Source organism: Cricetulus griseus, chromosome 4 (genome assembly GCF_003668045.3).
Source record: "Cricetulus griseus strain 17A/GY chromosome 4, alternate assembly CriGri-PICRH-1.0, whole genome shotgun sequence".
Classification (NCBI taxonomy): domain Eukaryota; kingdom Metazoa; phylum Chordata; class Mammalia; order Rodentia; family Cricetidae; genus Cricetulus; species Cricetulus griseus.
The window spans coordinates 16517996-16540215 of NC_048597.1; the positions used below are offsets into that span (position 1 = coordinate 16517996).

A 22220-nucleotide genomic window follows, 5' to 3' on the forward strand; every position below is an offset into this window, starting at 1 on the left:
TGTATCAGTTATAAGAATATTTTTCAAAAATAAGGGATGACATGTTGTGGGGTGACATGTGTGAAAACATATTATTGTGACTGATTTAATAAAGAGCCAATAGCTAGGCAGGAGATATAGGCCTGCTGTCCAGGCAGAGAGAGGTAGTAGGAGGAAATAATCAAGGTCTAGAGGAGACACCAACGAGACATGGTGGGTGTCAGACATATAGAATGAAAGAAAGGTAAAAAGCCACAGGGTAAAATGTAGATTAATAGAAATAGGTTACTTTAAGCTATAAAAGCTAGTCTATAGGAACAACCCTAAACTACAGGCAGAGTTTTTGCAATTAACAATAGGTCTTTGTATCATTATTTGGGAGCTGGCTGGAGAGACAGAAAAAGACTCACTATGATGACATCACATAGGGTTGCTAATATCTTATTTCCCATGTATTTTCTATTATTTTGTCATTTACTAGTTAATACTTTCTATTATGCTTTTGTTGCTTCACATCCTGTCTATTGTGAATCAAACTTAAATAAATAATGTCCATGGAGAAAGGACAAATTTAATCTGGCAGGATTTTAAATTCATGCCGTCTGCTTCTAATTAATTCCCCAAATCTAATATCCAGTTCTTACACATGGAAATATGTATCTGAGTTTAAGAACTCTGTAGAGTATAAGAATATGTTCAGGTTTCTCAGGTCATTATTAAACATGAAAATTTACATAAGTAAACACTTTATAGATTTTTGTTGAAAAGTACATTGTTTTCTAGCCAACCAGAGATAGTATGATGCTATACTCCTGTAGTCCTAGCATTCAAGACTGAACAGGAGGTTTGAAAGGCTTAGGCTAATTGGGAATGTATAATGAGACTAGTATCAGTCTAGGATACATAGCAAGACTTGTTAAAATATTACATAGCAAGACATTAGGTTAAAATATTTATAAAAATTGTAATTTAATATTTACTACTTTTATTTAAACTTCCACAGATATTGGTAAGTCCCTTCAGGACCTATCGTAAAGAAATATCAAAGGACCAGGGAAAGAGCTGTGAAATTCAATTGTCTAAAATCCACATGTGTGCAATGCATTTTAATATAGATGTCTTGATGGCATTCTCCATTTTTGTTTGAAAACAGATTCTAATAGCTAGAAATCAAGATGGAAGCAAAAAGACAGAACCTTGTACAACTATAATAAACAGTGGTTGTATTTCTGCTTGACTTTTTTCCTTTCTGTAGCAGACGTTAGAATCATTGAGGAATTTGTTACAGCAACTTGCTGGATGTCACACCAACTTTTGGATCCCACAGATTTAAAGCAGTTCTGGGTGGTTCACATTTTTAATACATTTTCTGGGGTAACAGCTGCTGCTGTTGACAAAGCACTGTGAGAATATCTACTGGAAAATAGGAGACTAAGAAAACTACTTGGAAGAATGCTCAGGGGTGGTAGAGCTTGAGCAGAATGAGAAACTGTAACTGGAGTAAACACAAGAAGAAAGCTGTCTATAGGGAAGATTAGAGAGTAATTATCACCACGGACTTCACCCTGCCAGCAAAGAAGTGAACTAATCAGTTCCAGTTGTCTGAAGCCTGCAGCCAACATGAATAAATAAAGCCTCTTCTCATTCAGGAGGCCTTGTATTTTTTTTTATAGAGGAAAATGCTGAGAGATCAGAGAGAAGAAGGATCAAACCAAAGCCACCTTTACATCATTAGCTTCCTAGTGGAAAAGAGAGCAAGTTCCTGTTTCTTCCTACTTATATCCTTTCTCTGCCCAGCCATCTCACTTCCTATTTTCACCTAGATGTCTCACTTCCTGTCTGTCGGTACAGATATCCTAACCTCTGTGGTTAGCTAGCGGCAAGCTCCAACCTCTGATCTTCAGACAAGCTTTACCTATACATGCAAGATATCGACAAATATCCCCCTTTTTTGTCTAAACATAAAAGATGTTATAACTAACATAAGGAAAACTATATACAATATGCCTAACAGCTATATACAACATCTGCAGGCAATAAGTACATCAACAATGTCTAGTCCATTAGCATTTGACAAATTTAGAGAAAATAGTCCATTATCTATTCTTTGTTATTTTAAGTTGGTGTGATAATTTCTCCCAGAAACGACACGCTGATAAAATCCAGAGCTCCTGATCTACATTCTCTCCCACGGGAATGTGTCAGTCTTCACCTGGAGCTAGTTAACACTGGTAAAGTTTTTAAGAATAGAACATCCATGTCTGCCTTTTTTTTTCCTCAGCTGCAATAAATGCATATGCATATAGCTTCTTACGTTAAATATTTTTTCTGCTCACATATCCAAAAAAATACCAAGGCTTCTCTTTGTTTTGCTAAATCTATTTGGGAATTTTTTAAAGGTATATTAATGGCTTTGTGTTCTTTCATTACATTTATCTGCTTTTCAAATGAAACTATAGCATAACAAATTCTGTGACATTAGAGAGAGCTTCCATTTTCCCAACTTCTTTAGTGGCTGGAAGATACCAAATAAATGTTGACCCTATTGAATGCACTGGAAGGCAGAGACATTACCATATAAACATCTTTTCTTTTCATTGATTATGTGGATTGTGAGTGTTCTGTGCACCCAAACACACTGTTGCTCTTTGCTACAGTCCAAGGGAGACACTGAACAGTCGGAGGGGTAGCAGCAGACCTGACATGTTATTTCAAGAGAAAGGAACTACATTGTCTTCTGCCAGCCATAAATAAAGCAAAATCAGGATGTTTACAATTAAATGATTGTTGTTAACAGTTATGGATTTTCCATATGTACATTGCATCATTTTTAACCCTCTCTTTCCTTCTTTCGTTGTCTTCCTCACTCACTCTCAAATTTAACTATTTTTTACTCAGAAAAATGTTTCATTTTTATTTAAACTAGAAACAAGCTTGTTTTAATGTCAATCTCTCTCCCTCCCCTCTTCCCCTGCCCCCCAGACTCCCTATCCCATCCCCTTTCTGCTATCTCGAGATGGTGAGGCATTCGATTGGGGATCTTCAAAGTCTGTCGTAACATTTAGAGCGGGGTTTAAGTCCTCCCCTGTGTGTCTAGGCTGAGAGAGTATCACTCTCAATTTTGAAGGCATAGTTTTATATTAATATTATGATCTTGAATGAGTCTGTAGCTAAGATGTAAGGTACGAGTATGGATAATTAAGACAAATTATCATTAAGACACACAGTAGATGATGCAGACACTACAGGTTTCAGCCTGGAGAATTGGATGCCTTTTTACATGGTGGTGTCTTTTGCCACCCGGTGGTGGCTCACAAGTTGGCAACAGCAGATCCAGGCTGCACAGGTCCTCAGAGCAACCAGATGTCTTCTGTCTTTGAATTAGGACTGCTTGGATCTTAAATTTAATGAAATATCAGAAGCAAGATAGATAGATGATAGATAGATAGATAGATAGATAGATAGATAGATAGATAGATAGATCTATTTGAAAACTGAAGTCTGAAAAATCTTATTTCACTACATAGATCTTAGGTAGTTTGATTTTCTGAAACATGAGTTTTACTTGTTGGAAATAAGGGCTTAAAGTGAGTGCTATGCTCATTTCTATCTTACTCAAACTTTAGTATGAATGGACCCATTGAGCTATTGAAATCTATTTATTCTGAGTGCACAAATGGACTTCTGGAGCACATTCCCCATGGAGAGACACTCTCCTAGCCTAGATACATGGGGAAGGGCCTAGGCCTTACCCCAAATGACTTAACAGACTATGATGATCCCTCATGGAAGGCCTCACCTTCCCTGAGGAGTGGATGGGGATCGCTGGGGGGACATGGGAGGATGAGAGGGAAAGGGAACAGGGATTGATATGTAAAATAAGATTGTTTCTAATTTAACTAAAATTTTTGAAAAAAAAATCTGATCCTCAAGAGAAATGTAGAGTGATCTTTGTACCTTGCTGTAGGCTATGCAAACAAGTATCAAAGGCATTTCTCAGAAATTGGCTATATTTCACGTCCTTACAATAATTCTGCTAATATTTTATTGTATATATATTGTATACTGAATATATAATATATAATAGATTATTCTCTCATACAACACATCCCAATCACAGTTTCCCCACCCTCCACTCCCCCCAGGTCATTAAATTATTTCAAGATAAGCATCATTCAATGATTTAAAATCTAACATGTTTTTCTTGGTATTTTATTTTCTGTCTTTTTTTCCTCCCTTAGGAGTGCAAACTCATCAATGTCAACATTCTCTACTGGAGAAGGACCATTTGTGACTTTAAACAGAGCTCCTAATGGTACCTTGACACTAACCCCCAGGTTCGTACTAATGTTTTATTATCATTTGGTACACAGGACTAAATGGAAAATATTTTGAAGACAATAAAATGTCAGTGGTACCATGTACTGAACACATATACAATTGTTCAATTTCATTCCTTTGTGTAATGCCAAGCATCCGCTAATCTTTTCTGATAGGATAGTCTCATGTTTATAAAACAGTCTAATGAAATGTAAGTAACTGAAGTTTTGGCATACCAAAAGGGAGATGATATACCTTTATACTGTTCTTATTCTCATATTCTAAATCCCATAAAAACAAATTGTAAGTCCTAGAATGAGTAGAATCAATACTCCTCAGACAACAACCAAAAGGCAAAGGTTTAGATGAGCATCAAATATTAATTTTCTTAGCAAATAAATATGAATATCATTTAAAATAATTAGGCCTGTATTGTGTCTCTCTTTTTTGTTTTTTGGGTTTTGTTTTTCTATTTGAAGTTAGGTTTATTCCTTCAGTCTTTTGTAGGGTATTGTAAAGCCACACTCCTCCTCTATTTAAAAGCATGTCATGAGTAAACTATGCAATTTGTCCTATTTAGGCACTAGTGGTAATTTTTGTCTGAAATTGGCCTCTGACTTTTATAATTTTACTATAGACAAAGTGTAGATGAGAAGTTACTGCAAGGAGACATCAAAATTGTACTCTGAGTTAACATCCTATTACCATTCTATTTTGTTTTAAGAGACTTGATGTCAAAAATAGCATCATGTGATTCTATTATTCCTGCAAGTCTGAACTCCCATAGCTCCAGCAGTAAATCAAATTTGTAAGGACCATATTTAGTATCAAGAAAAGGGCCTTGTCTGTTTAGTATTTTGTATTAATGTCAACTGATGTCATGAGACGCACTGGAAATGAACGAAACCGTCTGAAAGTTTTCAAACAGCTTCCCCAATTCCTCTCTACAAAGCACTTTGAAATCCATAGCTCTCCATTAGGTTGAGAATTCTACCTACTCACGTTCCACACTTTAATTATTACTAAGAAAGACAAAAGGAAATAGTTTAAAGTCATTCAAAACAATTACATGAATGATTCAGAAAAAAGTCCATGTCTTTCCTTTCTTATGAAAAGGTGTCAGCACTGAGTCATATTAACGCCACTATTATACTGTGCTTGATACAGATTAATTAAGCATTGTTTACTCTTTCCAAGACCACCAACAATGTCTTAGAAGCCATCTTGAATATGAATTTTATTGATGAGTACTGTAGATGTAAAAAGTGTTTTGTGAGACTTGAAAATGTCTGATGAAGCATCCTATAAACTACTTTTCATTCAAACACAGGTGGACTTCTTTGAAGCATTTTACACACAGAGACATATAATCAATTGATTATTAATAAAATAAATTTTCTTATATTTCTATTGAAATTGTACATTAAAATAGAAAATCACCAATAGAACGTAGGTACATGAGCTTATAAATAAGCTCTATTGTGCATGTTCTAAAAACATTGCGATGTCTTGATTGAGTATACAGTATTGTTTTGTACTTTTCCTTTTATCTTTTTCCCCAGAGTAAGAGGACTTAAGACAAATCGAAAACTTTAGAAGTCTAGCTTTTAGACTTTTCACTCAGGGTTTAAAAAAGGAATCACAAATAAGCAAAGGAACTAAAATCTGAGGGGAAAAGGAATTGACTCACACACAATTGCTCCTCTGCATGTTCCTTTATCCATCTTTCTTTCTTGCTTGCTTTCTCTGTTTCTCTGTTCTTCTCTCTGTTTCATTGTTTCTTCTCAGTTCTTGGGGGTTCAGGTAAATATATGTTTGCAACAGTAATTCTTTTTACAATACAATGTGAGGCTTGAATTTCTCAGTGTCAGCAAGGCAGGTAAGATTTACACACAGAGCAATAAGCTAAATCTGCTAGGAGAAACTTTTAGCATCAGTTGCTTAGGGCTGTAGGTCAAATTGAGGGTCTAAGTTTAATTTGCACAAGAAACAAAACCTAGAACCTTCCAGAGCTCTAGCCTCAGTGGCAGCACAGGCCTTCAGGAAAGTTTACTTTTCCCTGAGGATGAGCAAATGGGCTGATTACACTTGTCTTTATCTTCTCGGGGAAACAAGAGAGAGCAGTAAATCTCTGAGCTAAAATGCTGAGTTAATACAACCAGAAGTTTGAGCATGTTTTAGTGCAGTGCTAGTTTAGGTTATTGCTTCTCTACCTACCAGTGAGGCAAAACCAGGGCATGCTTATTTTTTCAATCCATCTAGGCGGCTATGAATCAACAGCTTTGGGCCTGTAATAATTCTATGTCCATGGATATCTGGGAATGTCTTAGATAGGATGCTTTTGCCTGGGCCTAAACACTGACCAAATGCCTGTCAATACAGGTAATTGCAGGAAGGCAATCTCTGCAATTGCAAAGGAGAGGGAGCAAGGACCTGATAATGGGAAACAGGTCTGACACATAGTTAAGGAATGTAATCAGAAAACTGGGACCTGTTAATGGAGAACAGGTTTTACACATAGCTAGGGAGTGTAATCAGTAAACTCCAAATGCGTGGGAGAAATTTTTTCCCAGTAAATGGCCAGATAGTGCTAAACTGTGGGAAGTCAATCCCAAGTTTGTTACAGAAAGGAATAAGCTATAGGAAGAATCTACAGCAAGAAACAGCCAATTCAGTCACAAGATTATAACGTCAAGTACAGTCTTTGTACTGGTTTCATCTATCAGGAATCCTTAATTCTTCTGAGATACCTCATGATACGGTGGCTGTATAATTACTTTGTGACCTTGCGGCTTATAGCATTAAGCAACATGCATACCTCATTCTGGTAGGCATTGAAGTGTAAAGCATTTAACTCTAGGTGTGCGCCCATGTATACAAATACATGTGTTATTTAAAGTGTGGGATGTTCCCTCAGCAGCAGCACAAGTGAGAAGTATTGTGATTGCTGGGGTAACATTGACCTCTGCTGGTTGAATAGTATAACACCTCATAAACACATTTTCTTTATGTACAATTTGGCTCTTGAAAATACAAATTTCAAAATTATGGGCGATACTTTTTCATCAGTTTGTTCCTATTCATTGTTTTATAGTTCCCATGCCCATGTCTGCCTCTCTTACAAACACCTTGCAATCCATTCATCATTCCCTTACAGAATGATTTAACAGAATAAATCCACTAAATAGCTCTAAAATTGATGATATTGAGGGTGATTTTCATCAGGTGTTCCTCATTTACAGTCTTAATTTATATTACTTCAGTTACCAAATGACCAGCCATAGTCTAAATACATCCATATTGAAAGAGTACATCCGTATATAAGCAGTTCATTAGTTTCAATCCTTGCCAATTTGGGTAGCTCTGGCAAATCGTATTGTGTCTTAAATGAACCATCTCTTGGTGTAACACAAGCAAGGCATGCATTATCTTCCTATTAATTCTTCAGAGGTTACTTTAATTCTCAAAATTACTTGCAGTGTTCAGTGCTTTTATTCAAGTAAGTCAGTTTGTTCAATAATGACACCAAAGTAAAGGAATAGTGTATATCTTTAAAGGGTTTCTGAATAATAAGGAGAAGAAGAAAAGGTACGTGCTGGTATTGCTAATAATCTAAAATCTATCGTAAACAGGTATTTTCTATTCAGAGTATTGTGGAAAAGGAAAAAACCTCAGTTTGTGTTACATTCACCATAACAACCAAAACTGCCCAATTTATTACTGTGGTGTATGGTGGGTGTTTAGTTACCAAGAAACTCATTGAATGTAGGCTTGAGTACTATATGTGGTTTTAAATAAACACTAGAGGTATTTAAACACATTCCCTATGAATGAGACAATAATGAAATCCAAGGTTAGTGTGAGCAAAATGGAACTATCTATCATAGATCAAATATTAATTATGTTTAATTCATGTTAATTCCAAAGCAATGTTTTCACCTAATCTCCATGAAATTACAATACATTAAGTTCTATTATAATCATATTGATACTGAGTAGTTTTCTTAAAATCATGTAAAGAGTATGTAGTAAAAATGCAAACACAGACCTATTTGACATTCAAGATGGCAATTTTCTTCTGTGGATTTCAGCTTTTTTGAATTTCATATCTGGTATGTAGGTTTAAATGTCTATTTAACTAACAAAAACTTATTTTCTGTTATAGTCTACAGTGTTCACAAGATTTATTGACTATGCTACATTGTAACCATAAATGTAAGTATTTGTCAACTTTAAGCCTTCAATTTAGAATTCCAGACAGAATTTTATGTCACTTGAAGGTATTTTTCATCACTTCAATTTTCATGACCAAACGAATTACCTAAAAATAAGGTATATATCATTTCTTCCATTATTTTGATAGCTTGTGGAGAAAAAATGGTGACCCAGAAAGTCAACCCGAAGATCGTTGGTGGAAGTGATGCCCAACCAGGGTCGTGGCCCTGGGTTGTGGCTCTGTATTACAGAGACAGCTACAGGGACCGGCTTCTCTGTGGTGCGTCTCTGGTCAGCAGTGAATGGCTGGTGTCTGCTGCACACTGTGTATATGGGTGAGTATGAATGTAAAGGGCCCAACACTCACCATCACGGAAGACTGACAAGAGACAGTGCCTCCGTGTTCTCTGTCTCATGACAGTAAAGGATATATGCATATTCATCTTCATGTAAGCAAAGCACCAAAACACGGTGCAAGCTTTGTTAAGAGACAGTAATTAAATTTGACAAATTAAGGAAAAGTGAGAAAATCTCCAAGAATGGGGAGGAGGCTTCCAAACAGAAGAAAATGTCCTTGAAATAATCAATGAGCTTTTATAGCGACATAGCACAAAATGAACAAAACTTGTGATAATTGTTATGAAATTATTGGTTCTCTGAGCTACCAGACTCTGAGCCAATTCTCTGTCCATATGCTCTGTGCATGTTCCCCTAACCCAACCAGGGAAGTGACTGTGTGCTATTCATGGACCACTCTCCAATAAGTGATGGTTGAAGACCCCCCATCTGTCCACCTGTCTCCTGGTTTGTTAGTTATGACTATCTGCTAGTTGTTAGTCTCCTGGATTGCTTTAAGGGCCTCCAACCTCACAGGTGTCTCCAGTGCTAATAATTATACTACGTTCTCTTTTCATATATGCCAAAGTATATATACCAAAATGTATATATAGTTGTTCTTAGTTGATGTGGGTTAACACCTTGTCTACAAGATAGTCTGGGATTTGCCTGTTGAAACAGATGAAAAGCTTCCTTAGGGATTGTTTCACTTACCTGCATTGGAACCAAGAATATGTTAAAAAGCAATAGCACTCATATGTTTCCTGGAAGACTGGGATGTGGTCTCAGGAAAGCAAGCTAGCTGCATGCTGACACTGACCTTAATTCTCAGAGCCTGCCTCCTTTTAAGACCTCTTAGTCAAACACAACTGCAAGTTGTTTGTTTCTCATCACTAAGCCTCCGCCCTCATCACTCAGCACTAACAATCCCTTTTAACTCAAGCATCCATTCCCTCTGTGTTATAAACTGCTAGTTTCCACTATGGGTCCTTTTCTCATACAACCTACAGGAAACTATTTCCTCCCTCAGCAAGGTGTCCCTTATCAAATGGGGTAATCTCAGCAGACACAAAAGAGCATCTGATTTTTTTATAACCCCAACTCCACCAGGAAAATATTTCTACTGTTTGTGACATAAACTTTCCAATCATTTTCCATAAAATTATGTATAAATTTTTTTACTTAAATATAATATTCATTCATAATATCAATGATTATTTCTCCTACATACATTGACATGCCTAATTCTAGGACTGATTTTTCTCTCACTAAAAACAGTCATTCCTAATGCAGTACCACAGGGGTAAGGAGAGAAATGGAAAGGGATGGGGAGAACGGAAGTAATAAATAGTCGGGCCTCAAGAAACTGTTCATCTACTCTGACACAAGGAAAATTTTAAGGTTTTAGTTACCTACTAACAATTGTCAGTCAACCTGTAAAAGAAAGGAAGTTTCCTCCTAAGATGTATGGAAACCAGATATACAATTGATTTCCTGCATCTAAGAGCTGGTTAGGCATGGCATCCCATAACCTTATCTGTTAAGATTAGGGTGAGTCTCCCTATGAGACTCTCGCATGAGACTGAGAATGAACTGTGTGCTGGGGCTTGTAGAAGACAGATGTACATAGTCAGGTTCCAACAGTTAACTTCCCTTCCATATCAGACAAGGAGACAAGGAGAGTTGCTGGGTATGCATGAACAAATTGTAAGACACTTTCAGGGAAGAGAGGAAGAGGCAGAGTTGTCATGTTGAAGTACACTGTTGATTCCACCTGCATCTAGATGCCCATGGCACCATAATTAGGATAAACTCAAATGCAGACAACAGAAGTCTGTACATCTGAGACATTTGACCAGATGGTATATTGGCTAACCAATTAGTTTTCTGGGGAACTATCCAAGGAATCTGCCTCTATAGTACTCTGATGTTATACACTCGTGCAATGTTGAGATAACTAAATAATATCCTTGCTCATAGTAAAAGGAACCTCCTCTGACTCTGCTGTCATCTTCTGATGATTATATTTGGTCTTTTTTTCCTGATACACCATCAGAAATAACTACAGTAGACATTTGTTTCTCATCTGTACTAAATATTTCTCCAACTCTTTCCCTATATTTATTCCTTTGAGCAAGTTACAAGTTGATGATCTCTATCGCAACTATATTACAAAATAAAAGTTTTAGCTAAAATTTTAGCCAATTCTGTTGCACAAAAATAGGTATTAATCAGCAATATGGTTTTATTAGCTTCAAGCTTGGTAAAATCCTCACAAAGCAAATGATTTCTAAATGTCAAACAGGTCTAGAGTAGAATTAATGATATCTTTCACTTAGTTAATCCTTGGACGTATGTTTTTTATAATATTTCTTTTTTTTCCTTATTTTTTTATTAGTTCAAATTAGGAATAAGCTTGCTTCACATGTCAATCACTTCTCCCTCTCCCTCCCCCTCCCCTCCTCCCCAAGCCTCCCCTCCAACCCCCCAACTATTCCCCACCCCATTCACCCTCCACTCCCCATGCAGGGCAGGACCTTTGACTGTGGCTCCCCAAAGTCTACCACATCATCCTGGGCGGGGCCTAGGCCCTCCCCATGTGTCCAAGCCAAAAGTGCATTCCTTCACATGGTATGGGCTCTCAAAGTCTCTTCTTACACCAAGGAAAAATACTAAATCCACTACCGGGGCGCCCTAGAGTGCTGAGGCCTCCTAATTGACATTCAAGTTCAGGGGTCTGTTTCAGTCCCCGTGCTGGCCTCCCAGACAGCAGTCTGGGTTCCATGTGCCCCCCTTTGTTCAGGCCAGCTGTTTCTGTGGGTTTCACCTGCCTGGTACCGACCCCTATGATCTTCATTCCTCCCTCTCTGCAACCTTGTTCCAGAGTTCAGTTCAGTGTATATCTGTGGGTGTCTGCCTCTGCTTCCATCAGTCACTGGATGAGGGCTCTAGGATTGCACGTAAAGTAATCATCAGTCTCATTATATGGTAAGGGCATTGAGGGTAGCCTGTCCACCATTGTCTAGATTGTCAGTTGGTGTCATCCTTGTAATCTCTGGAAATCTCCCTAGTGCCAGATCTCTCCTCGGACCTATAATGGCTCTCTCTGATATGGTATCTCTCATCCTGCTCTCCTCTATTCTTCCCCAAACTCAACATTTCTGCTCCTCCATTTCCTTCTCTCCCCCCTTCTCCTCTTCTTATTCTGGCAGCTCCCTTTCCCCTACTCTCATGCTCCCAATTAGCTCAGGAGTTCCTGCCCCTTCCCATTCTCTGGGGTCCACGCATTTTTCCCTTAGAGCATTTCTTGTTCCCTAGTTTCTTTGGTGAAAAGGATTGTAGGCTGGTAATACTTTGCTATATGTCTAAAGTTCATATATGAGTGAGTACATACCATGTTTGTCTTTTTTGTGACTGGGTTACCCCACTCAGGATGGTGTCATCTAGTTCCATCCATTTGTCTGCGAATTTCAAGATTCCATTGCTTTTTCTGCTGAATAGTACTCCATTGTATAAATGAACCACATTTTCTCTATCCATTCTTCAGTTGAGGGGCATCTAGGTTGCTTCTAGGTTCTGGCTATTACAAACAATGGTGCTATGAACACAATTGAACATATGTCCTTGTTGTATGAACGTGCATTATTTGGGTATATGCCCAAGAGACGAATTGCTAGGTCTTGAGGAAGACTGATTCCCATTTTTCTGAGCAACCGCCATACTGATTTCCAAAGTGGTCTTACAAGTTTGCACTCCCACCAGCAATGGAGGAGTGTTCCTTTTTCTCCACATTCTCTCCAGCATAGATTATCATTGGTGTTTTTGAAATCCTTTCTTTTTCCTTCAATTTGAAGATCAGTATTTTTACCACACCTAACAGATGGAGGGAAAAATTGGCAGAATTAAGTCAACTTCTACACCTGAAGAATCCTTATCCAAGTAACATCCAAAGAATTGGAGATTACTATCTATATGGTCATCTGTCCACCTTTTTTCTATCTTCTGCCTTCATTCCTTCCCTCTTTCCTTCATATCATTTCATTACTTTCATCTCTTCCTTTTTTTTACTAATCTATTCTATGCTATCACATTCTAGTATTTTTCTCTATACCTCCCCTTTTCTTCAGAACTAGTGATCAATCTAAAGGCTTTGCCCATGCTAACCAGGTGTTCTACCACTGAGTTATACTCCCACCCCAGCTCTTCCACTTTGGGCAGCATGTAGGATATAAGAAGAAAGAAAAATCCGAAAATACAATGAAGCACTACTTTCTAACAGAAATGATACCCATGAAGGCTTTTCTATCTATTCCTCTGGAGGCAGAAGTCAAATAATCTTCCTTTTATAAGTTGCCTTTTTCATAATGTTTTATCATAGCAATAGAAAAGTAACTAATAAATTGTCAAAAAGATGTTTGAAGAGTCATGTTAGAAGAGAAATAGCATTAATTAAGCTTCTGCAATCTAATTAGGAATATTAAAGTAGAGTCACTTGTGGAACCCAGCACAATTGGTTTACAAGAAGTTAATAATGTAGTATTTGTTATCAGAGGCTATGGGTGCAAACAGAGGAGATCAGGGGATGGAATTTGATCAATAAACAAGGCTAGGATAAAGTAGAGGTTAGTTTTGTGTTGCAAAACAGTGTGGCTACAAATAACAGTGATACATGTTTCAAAAGGTGGAAGAAAGCATCTTGAATAGTTTCACCACAAGAAAACAATAAATGCCAGAGAAAATGTATGTACTGACTTAGACTTAAACTTTACAACACCATACATACACATGTATCAAAACATCAAATGGCAGTCCCTAAGTGTGTCCTAATTTTTGTATAAGTGAAAAATAATAAGAATAATACTTTAGAAGGAACACTCCTTAGAGGAATCAATGAATACTATTGAATGGAAATACTATACATTTCTAACTTTTTATGTTAGATGACTTCTGGAAAGTTTCATCCTAGATGGAAAGTTACTTGAAAAGATTTTCTTATTTCAATCTTCAGAAGAAATGTAGATCCAACCAGATGGACGGCATTCCTAGGCCTGAATATGCAATCAAATCTGACTTCTCCTCAAGTAGAAAGACGGGTGATTGATCAAATTGTCATAAACCCTCATTATGATAAGCGAAGAAAGTTCAATGATATTGCTATGATGCACCTTGAATTTAAAGTGAATTACACAGGTAAGAGAACTATATCTAGCAATCTCATCTGCTCATAGCAATCCAAAGTGAGATTTGAAATATCAATGCAGGGTTAATTCATAAAAATGAATATTTTTCTGCAGACATCTTTATAATGTAAAAACAATTGAAGTGTATAGGAAAATGTATGAAATCTCCTTCATCATAGTGCTTAAATCCAACTATACTAAAATGAACTCTTAGAATTCTCTGATGGAGAAGTATAGTGGGAAATTACCAATACAGGTAGAAATACAAGGGATTTAATAGGGAAAAGCCTTACTTACAGAGCGACCTAGCCAGCCGGCGTGGCAGCAGTCTGTATGCAAGCCCAAAAGGGAAACCGAAAGAGAAAACGCAGTCACCCTATGTCACCCTGACCACGTTCTCGAAAGCGTGGTCAGGCACACCTGTAGCCAGCCCCTAAGTAGGAGCGTGGCTACAGCTTCCCCTTCAGAGAAGCATCAGGACTCATCCAGCCTCTTTATGTTTGTCATGTAATAGAAACTTTGGTCCTTAATTGGTTGCATGAAGCAAGACACAAAGAGGAAAAAAAAAAGAATAGGTTAATGAAATATGTTAGCCACCTGGAGACAATTTTAAAGGACACCCAATAATATTACTAGTCCAACCAATTAAGGGTTTTCTCAACTGCTTGCAAAATGCACAAAAATTCATCTGATAAAGTGAAATTTGTCCTAAAGTGTTTTGTTCAATTCCAGCTGTTACTGTGAAGTCTTTTCCAAAACTCAGTTGGGCAACATTGCCACCCACTATGAAATGAATTCATTTTTGCAGATTATAAAACAATTATCAAGATCACATTCGTGTTTGATAGGAGAATTAAATTAATGGAATCAGTTTCCTTATGGATTATGGAAAAAGCAGATCATTACAGTCCTTAGTGGCATCACACTGTCCTCAAGAGTACTCTTCATTTCTCTTTCACACATCTTGTGGGCATCAGAATCTCACTGGAAGCCAAAGGACATACAAGTTGATGCTGAAAAGTCAAGCCTGATGCTTCTGTAAGATCCAACTGAAACAACTGGGAAAAAACCATGGCTTTACTATGGTTCTGTGTCAAAGAATATTTTAAAATACCATCCAATATTTTTTATTAGCTAACACTTTGAAAGAATATTGAAAGGACCAGAAAGATACCTCAGTAAGCAAGGACAAGCAGGTAGAGCATTTATTTGCAGGCCTGATATCCAGAGTTCACTCCCTGGATCCCCCAAGATGATGGGAAAGAACTAGCTCTTTCTACTTGTCCTCTGCCTTCAACATGCAAATGTATGAAATTTCACATGCATGAACACATACACATAAATATATGCATATTTGCCTGCATATATGTCTATGTACACATATGAAGAGAATAAATGAAAATTTAAAAGAACATTCCCAACATTTTATAAGAAATGGTACTACTTTAAAATGAGAGCCATGGTTATTTAAAAATAAAACACAAATGATAAATCATGAACTAAGGCTTTATGAACATGAAAAAAAATATTAATGACAGAACAACACAGAAGAATGTTAGAGATCGACCAGCAGTCAATAGGTATAGGTTTTCTTTATTCAAATACACCAGCCAAGCACAAGCCAGAGCATACTGAGAGGCAGCAAGGCAGGGAGGCCAGAGAGAAGGGGTCCACACGTGTCTGCAGCCCTTTTAGAACCTATCCTGACCTCCACTTGACCATGCCCTGACAGGCGTGGTCAAGCACACCTGTAGCCAGCCCTTAGGAGATGTGGTTACAGTGTCTCCCTACAATTCCCCTTTTAGTCTAAAAGAGGATTAAAACTTAATAGTGTAAAATATCCAAAATTAACAATCATAAAGGTGAAATACAAGAAGATACAATAATCTGCTATTGCACATTCTATGTCTATTCCAGCTAAGCCCTAAAGTCAAATGGGTGTCCAACCTGAACACCTCCTTCCAATCCCAACCCTAAACAATAGGAAGGTCATTCTTAACTAGGCTTACACTACCCTAATAAACAATAATGGGGAACAGGGGTATAGCATCTTCTAAGTTACTTCCTGCTGAAATGGGATGATGGTAGCCATGTGGGGTCCTGTGGGAAAAAAAAATGCCAGTACAGGGAAAGTCTCTAATGAGTTATCTCTAGTACATGTTAGATGAGATTTGCTTGATTGAAGATCTAGGTTGAAATCCTCAACTTGATTGAAATCAGTACTCGAGGTTCTGGTTGGAGTGTCAATTGAAACAGAATGAGTTGAATGCAGTGCAGTCGGTGAGGTGTGGTCCAATTCTTTTTCCAGAGCATGCAGGGATTGTTGTCAGGCTGATCCTCATTGGCTGTATGGGACTCAAACATAGTGTCATCAGAGAAATGTTTGCTTGTACATGAATGTGTACTGGGAAAGGCAATCCTTGAAAAACGACAAGAATGAGAGGGTGTAGGCCTTGAAAGAAAGAGCCAAGAAAAGACAAAGGTAGTCCTCTAATTCTTCATTTATTCTGTATTACAGCAATTGGCTTCTTGATATAACACAGAAACTTTAAAATTTTGTTAAATAACATGCTTGGATTTTAGGGGAGGAAAGCCAAATCCAACTCTGAATCCAGCATCTATTTAATTGAATAGGGACTAGGAAATAGAGTTATTTGAGAGACAGCTGTAAATTTTACCATATGGCATGTTCCTTTTGTTTGATTTTTATAGCTACGTTCTTTCCTTAAGTATCTACACATGTAGTGTCCTTTGACTTCCAGAGGTGGGTTTTTCTGTGAGGATGAAAACAAAGCATTTCCCATCCTTTGGGAGGCTTTTATTTAGTTCATGAGATATACCTCAGTAAATACCTGTCAGTCATCCTTGTTGAGAGGGTTGTCTTTTTCAACTTGAATCTTGATCAATTTTGATGGTATCCAAAGGTTTTCTTCTCCTGTGGAAACAAATGCAAAACCCCTACCCCAGCGTAACACATGTCCGGGTTTCCATACCGAGGTCAGTACATCTTTGAAGTACACTGGTTGGTTCAGTTCAGCAGTTTTTTCTGTAGTCCAGTGTCTTTCCACAGCTGTTTGTCCATTGTCATTGTCATTAAGAAAGTTTAGTGTTGGGGCTGGAGAGATGGCTCAGAGGTTAAGAGCACCAACTGCTCTTCCAGAGGTCCTGAGTTCAATTCCCAGTAACCACATGGTGGCTCACAACCATCCGTAATGAGATCTGGTGCCCTCTTCTGGTGTGCAGGCATACATGGAGGCAGAATGTTGTATACATAATAAATAAATAAAATCTTTTAAAACAAAGAAAGTTTAGTGTTAATAAAGCACTATGCAATCTATGTTTGGGGGGGTTTCAACTTACTGGATTGCCTATGGAGCATCTCCTTAAGTGTCCTGTTAGACCTTTCAACAACTGGTTGTCTTGTAGGGTTGTGTGGTATACCTGTGACATGCTTTATGTTATAATATTTGAAGAACTGTTCCATTTTTGTGGAGACATATGCTGGAGCATTGTCAGTTTTTATTTAAAAGAACATTCCCAACATTTTACAAAAAAAAAAAAATGGTACTACTTTAAAATGAGTGCCATGGTTATTTAAAAATAAAACACAAAAGATAAATCCTGAACTAAGGCTTTTTGAACATGAAAAAATATTAATGAGAGAACAACAGAGAACCCAAAGAGTCTGCCATGCCATCAAGCACAGACAAATAAGCACTGCACTAAAATGGCTTTGCCCCTTAATATTTGGACTTGTTCAGGTATAATGAAATTTAGATGCAAACTTTTTACATTAAATGTTGGAAATGATTTTTTTTAAATTTGTTAGAAACATGGGTGACACTTTGTTCTTTTTCTTTTTCTGCTGTTTATTTTGTTTTGCTTGATTTTTCAGATTATATACAGCCTATTTGTTTACCAGAAGAAAATCAAATATTCGTTCCAGGGAGAATTTGTTCAATTGCTGGCTGGGGATACACTGAAATTCAAGGTATGTTATCACATTTGAAAATGAGAAAATGTATACTAAAAAAAATATGCTACTGAAATTTGCTGTCAATATTTCAATACTTTGCATCTTTTAACCTACTATTTTTTGCAGAATATTCTAAAAACAATTATCAGGGTTATATTCATGGTTATACTCATATAGTACACCAAATATTTTCTGATTGTGTCAAATCCAATACTACAGCCCAGAGAACTCAAAATACCACCTGGAACAATATGTAAACTGAACAGAGTTTTGAATGTTCAGGAAGCCTAGGCAAAAAGGAAAGGTACTATTGTTTGGTAGGATCATGTGACCTCTATACTCATTAATTATAGTCATGATAGGTAAATGCCCCAGATGTATTTAAGAAGAAAATACACAATTATTGTAGTCTCTGAATTAAAGCACTGACTTTGAAAATGCCCTTTGGAGAAAATGTATGGAATGGCTCAGTGGTGTTCAGCATTTGGTCATGTTAGACGGGTGACAGGAAACCTCATCACAACATGACACTTAGCCTGTATAAACACACTCCACACATATATTCCGTTCAGTTCTTTATTTCACTTTGAAAATGGAATGGGAGAAAGGAGTTGGATCAATATGGCTGAGAGACAGAGTATACACGTATGAGTTCCTAGAGTTCGGTTGAGGGAAGGGAGGAGGAATCACATGAACTACAGGGGGTCGGGCAGCAAGACCATGATGAGGATAACTACAGAGACAGCTGATCCAAGCTAGAGGGAGCTCATGGACTATGGACTGGCAACTGGGGAACCTGCATGGGACCGAACTAGGCCCTCTGAATGTGGGTGACAGATATGTGGCTTGATCTGTTGGGGAGGGGGCTGGCAGTAGGACCAATAGCTATCCCAGGTTCATAAACTGGATTTTTGGAGCCTCTTCCCTATGGTGGGGTACCATGCTCAGCCTTGATATGGGGAAGAGGGGCCTGGTCCTGCCAGACTTTGTTGACTCCCTGGAGAAGGTCTTACTACTCTGAGGAGTGGATGGGGGTTGGGAAGGATGGGAGGTGGGGAGTGGTTGGGAGAAGAGGAGGGAAGGGGAACCGGGATTGGAATGCAAAATGAATTTTTTCAAATAAAAATAAATAAATAAAAATGTTCTTTAAAAAATGGGGGAAAGCAACCTTACTGATCAAAAAAACATCAAGTTCTGAAGCCAATGCTCTCTTGCCTGGAGACTCAGCATGATAATCCATGACAGTCATATTTTCTGACTGACAGTACCTCATGGCTGCTGTCCACAAAGTATATAGTTGAAGACTATGTTTTTGTATTCCCTCTGCTGCAAAAATGTCATGACTTATTAAGTTAGAAACCTAAATAGCAAAATGATTGCTAGACAGATGTTTTGTCTTTCAAATTTTTAAAAGAACAATTTATAGCCACATTGTAGACATCAAAAACAAATTATCTGCTAACAAAATTTAAGACTCTTTATTCCATGGGAAGATTTTTGGAGCCGAGCAGGCATGTCTTGCTTATGATTTCTAAAATATATGTTTAATTAAGTTAAAATGTCTCTAAAGGCAGTGTGGAGCCAGAAGAGAAAAACAGCATCAGAAATCATTAAGAATGAAATGGCCAGGCAATCTTTCATTCCTTCTTAACTTTTTCAGGGATTTTATTAATTTTGCCATATGATTTATATTCATGCAATTTCATAAGACCTTGTTTTCTCATCTTATGAGTTTATTTTACTAATTAATTAGCTAAGATACTTGGGAGTATATTTTTCTCTAGAAAGAAATGAGACAACTGTTTAAGTTAGGCAATCAGTATCTAAAATAACCAAATTTGGCCATATATCACTCTACATTTGTTTGTTTGTTTGTTTGTGTGTGTGTGTGTGTGTGTGTGTGTGTGTGTGTGTGCATGTTCTCAATCTTACACATGGAAACCATTATAAAGAAATAAATAAGGCTGGAGAGATGGTTCAGCAGTGAAGAGGGCAGAGGCCCTGAGTTCACAGCCCAGCACCCAGGCTATTTAGCTCCTAACCCACTGCCTTTAACTCTATCGCTAGGGGAGCAGACATCCTCTCCTGAGCTCCCCTGTCATGCACAATCCTCTGCACACACACACACACACACACACACACACACACACACACACACACACACACACACCTCAAAAGTAATCAAAATAAGATTTTATAAAAGAAAGAATATTAAATGCACAAACAGTGCTCATAGTCTCCTTTACTAAGGAGCTCTGTTACTTTTTCAAACAAATTTTGTATCCAGGGACAAGTATAAAGGGAGGCTCCTGTTTTTATTGTAAAATTAAGGTCTGGCCACCCATCCTTGGTCTTTGCAGGGTAAATGACAGAAGAGGGACTGAACTTTCCTCTCTATTTCAGTCTCTTGTATTTGCTTCCTTAACTTTAAATCTGTCAGGTTTTGAAAGCCAATTGAGGCTGTGTTGTTCACTTGGCTGGCACTATGGAGGCAAAAGTTATTTGTACATTTTCTTCCCAACTCTGTTTTCACCACTGTTCCTATACATTTAAATCATCCATTGTAAACTGTTTGCCATAGTAGGGCAGATTTGGGACATTTTTTCCCTAGGTAACAAATATATAAATATATATATATATATATATATATATATATATATAATATATATATATATTATATCAGTGTGTTTTGCACTTAAATCACAAACACTTGTTTGTTTCCTGAAGATCTTAATGTTCTTAATGTATAAGTGAAACTTAGCTCAAAATGGGGTTGCATATGCTTTTACAATGCTGTCTGACAGATGTAATAAATAACCTTTAGCTTTCTACCTCTTTTGCTGCACCAAGTAGAATTGCTAATCATGAGGAAGTGCCTATGTACCCTTTCTAGAGGAACTAACACCTGTTTGCTTCACAAGCCTCTTGGGGATAGTACTTCAGTAAGCAGAGAGTCACACTTCCAGGGAATAATTAGTTGCATAAAACAAATGCAAATACACAATGCTAGGATATACTTCCTTTTTCTTCGCCTACATGGGATGGCAAGCTGTTTGCCCCAGAGCAGAGCACAGTTCATCAGAGCTTTGTCCCCTGCTAAATGTGCACCTGCTCATACACACAGAACCACAAAGAAGCTGAATGCTGTCATATAGGAGGGAGCACCTCCTCAGGTGCTGAATGAAAAGCTCCTCTCAGTCTCCAAGTCCCGGTGCTGATTTCCATGAATGAACTCTTTGTGCTGGCAGACTTCGTTTCTATGAGCAAAACTGTAACTCTTTAAAATCTCTGAAAATGCCTAAAGACCACCCTAGTCCAATCCATGATTGCTACTACCCTTACAAAAGAGAAAGAAAGAAAAAAAAAGAAAAAAGAAATGCTTTGCTGCTATCCATTTGCCAAAGAGCGCAGGTGGGTTTACTATGTAAGTTTAAAGTGCAGGGTTAGTAGTTAGTTCCATTATACATCCACACAGTACTTGATAATGAGAGCAAAATGCTGGGATCAATAGGATGGATGGTGTTTCATCCAAGGATGCCTGTTAATCACTACTGACTGGCTGTCTGCATCACCATTTTGAGCAGGTTCGACTGCTGATGTACTGAAAGAAGCTGATGTTCCTCTTGTATCCAATGAGAAGTGCCAGCAACAGCTGCCAGAATACAACATCACTGAAAATATGATATGTGCAGGATATGAAGAAGGAGGTATAGACTCTTGTCAGGTAAATATAAGATAGTAGTCAACTTATACATTTAAATAGTGTTCTCTTTGCTTAGGTGTAATTTGGGAGCCAAGAAATCACTAATGATTTTCAATTCTACATCTTTCATGGTAAATTCAATTATTGATAATGAGTGACTTTCAACAAGCCATTTGTCATTCATTGAGAGGGTAAAGTACAATGACACATGTAAGACAATCAGCAAACATTAAGAACCAATTAGGAAATTTTATTAGGACACTTACTAAATACATTTTCTGGCATGTCTTAATTACTTGGAAATTAATAAAATATTAATGCATCCAGATCTACTGCATTAAATTAAACTATAAATATTACAGAACAAATGATTAATTCATACACATGAGAATAACCATTTATATTGTCAGAGAATGGTTTTAAAGTGAGCAACTTGTTTCATATAGTACAACACATACAATATAATTTGACAACACTTTTTTAACAGATAGGCAGATAAATGTGTAAGTTT

General features: G+C 37.4%; 1 protein-coding gene across 3 annotated transcripts in view; it reads left to right on the top strand.

Annotated features, from left to right (window-relative positions):
• Window positions 1-22220, top strand: part of Tmprss15 (transmembrane serine protease 15) — a 103247-nt gene that overhangs the window by 77890 nt on the left and 3137 nt on the right. For 2 of the 3 annotated variants that reach the window (XM_027413318.2, XM_027413319.2), the window contains 6 exons: window positions 4221-4316; window positions 8465-8514; window positions 8663-8849; window positions 13859-14040; window positions 17926-18021; window positions 21588-21730. In XM_027413318.2, the coding sequence (XP_027269119.1) occupies window positions 4221-4316; window positions 8465-8514; window positions 8663-8849; window positions 13859-14040; window positions 17926-18021; window positions 21588-21730 (754 nt within the window). The remainder of the gene's footprint in view (window positions 1-4220; window positions 4317-8464; window positions 8515-8662; window positions 8850-13858; window positions 14041-17925; window positions 18022-21587; window positions 21731-22220) is intronic. The other variant, XM_027413320.2, reaches the window with a different exon arrangement.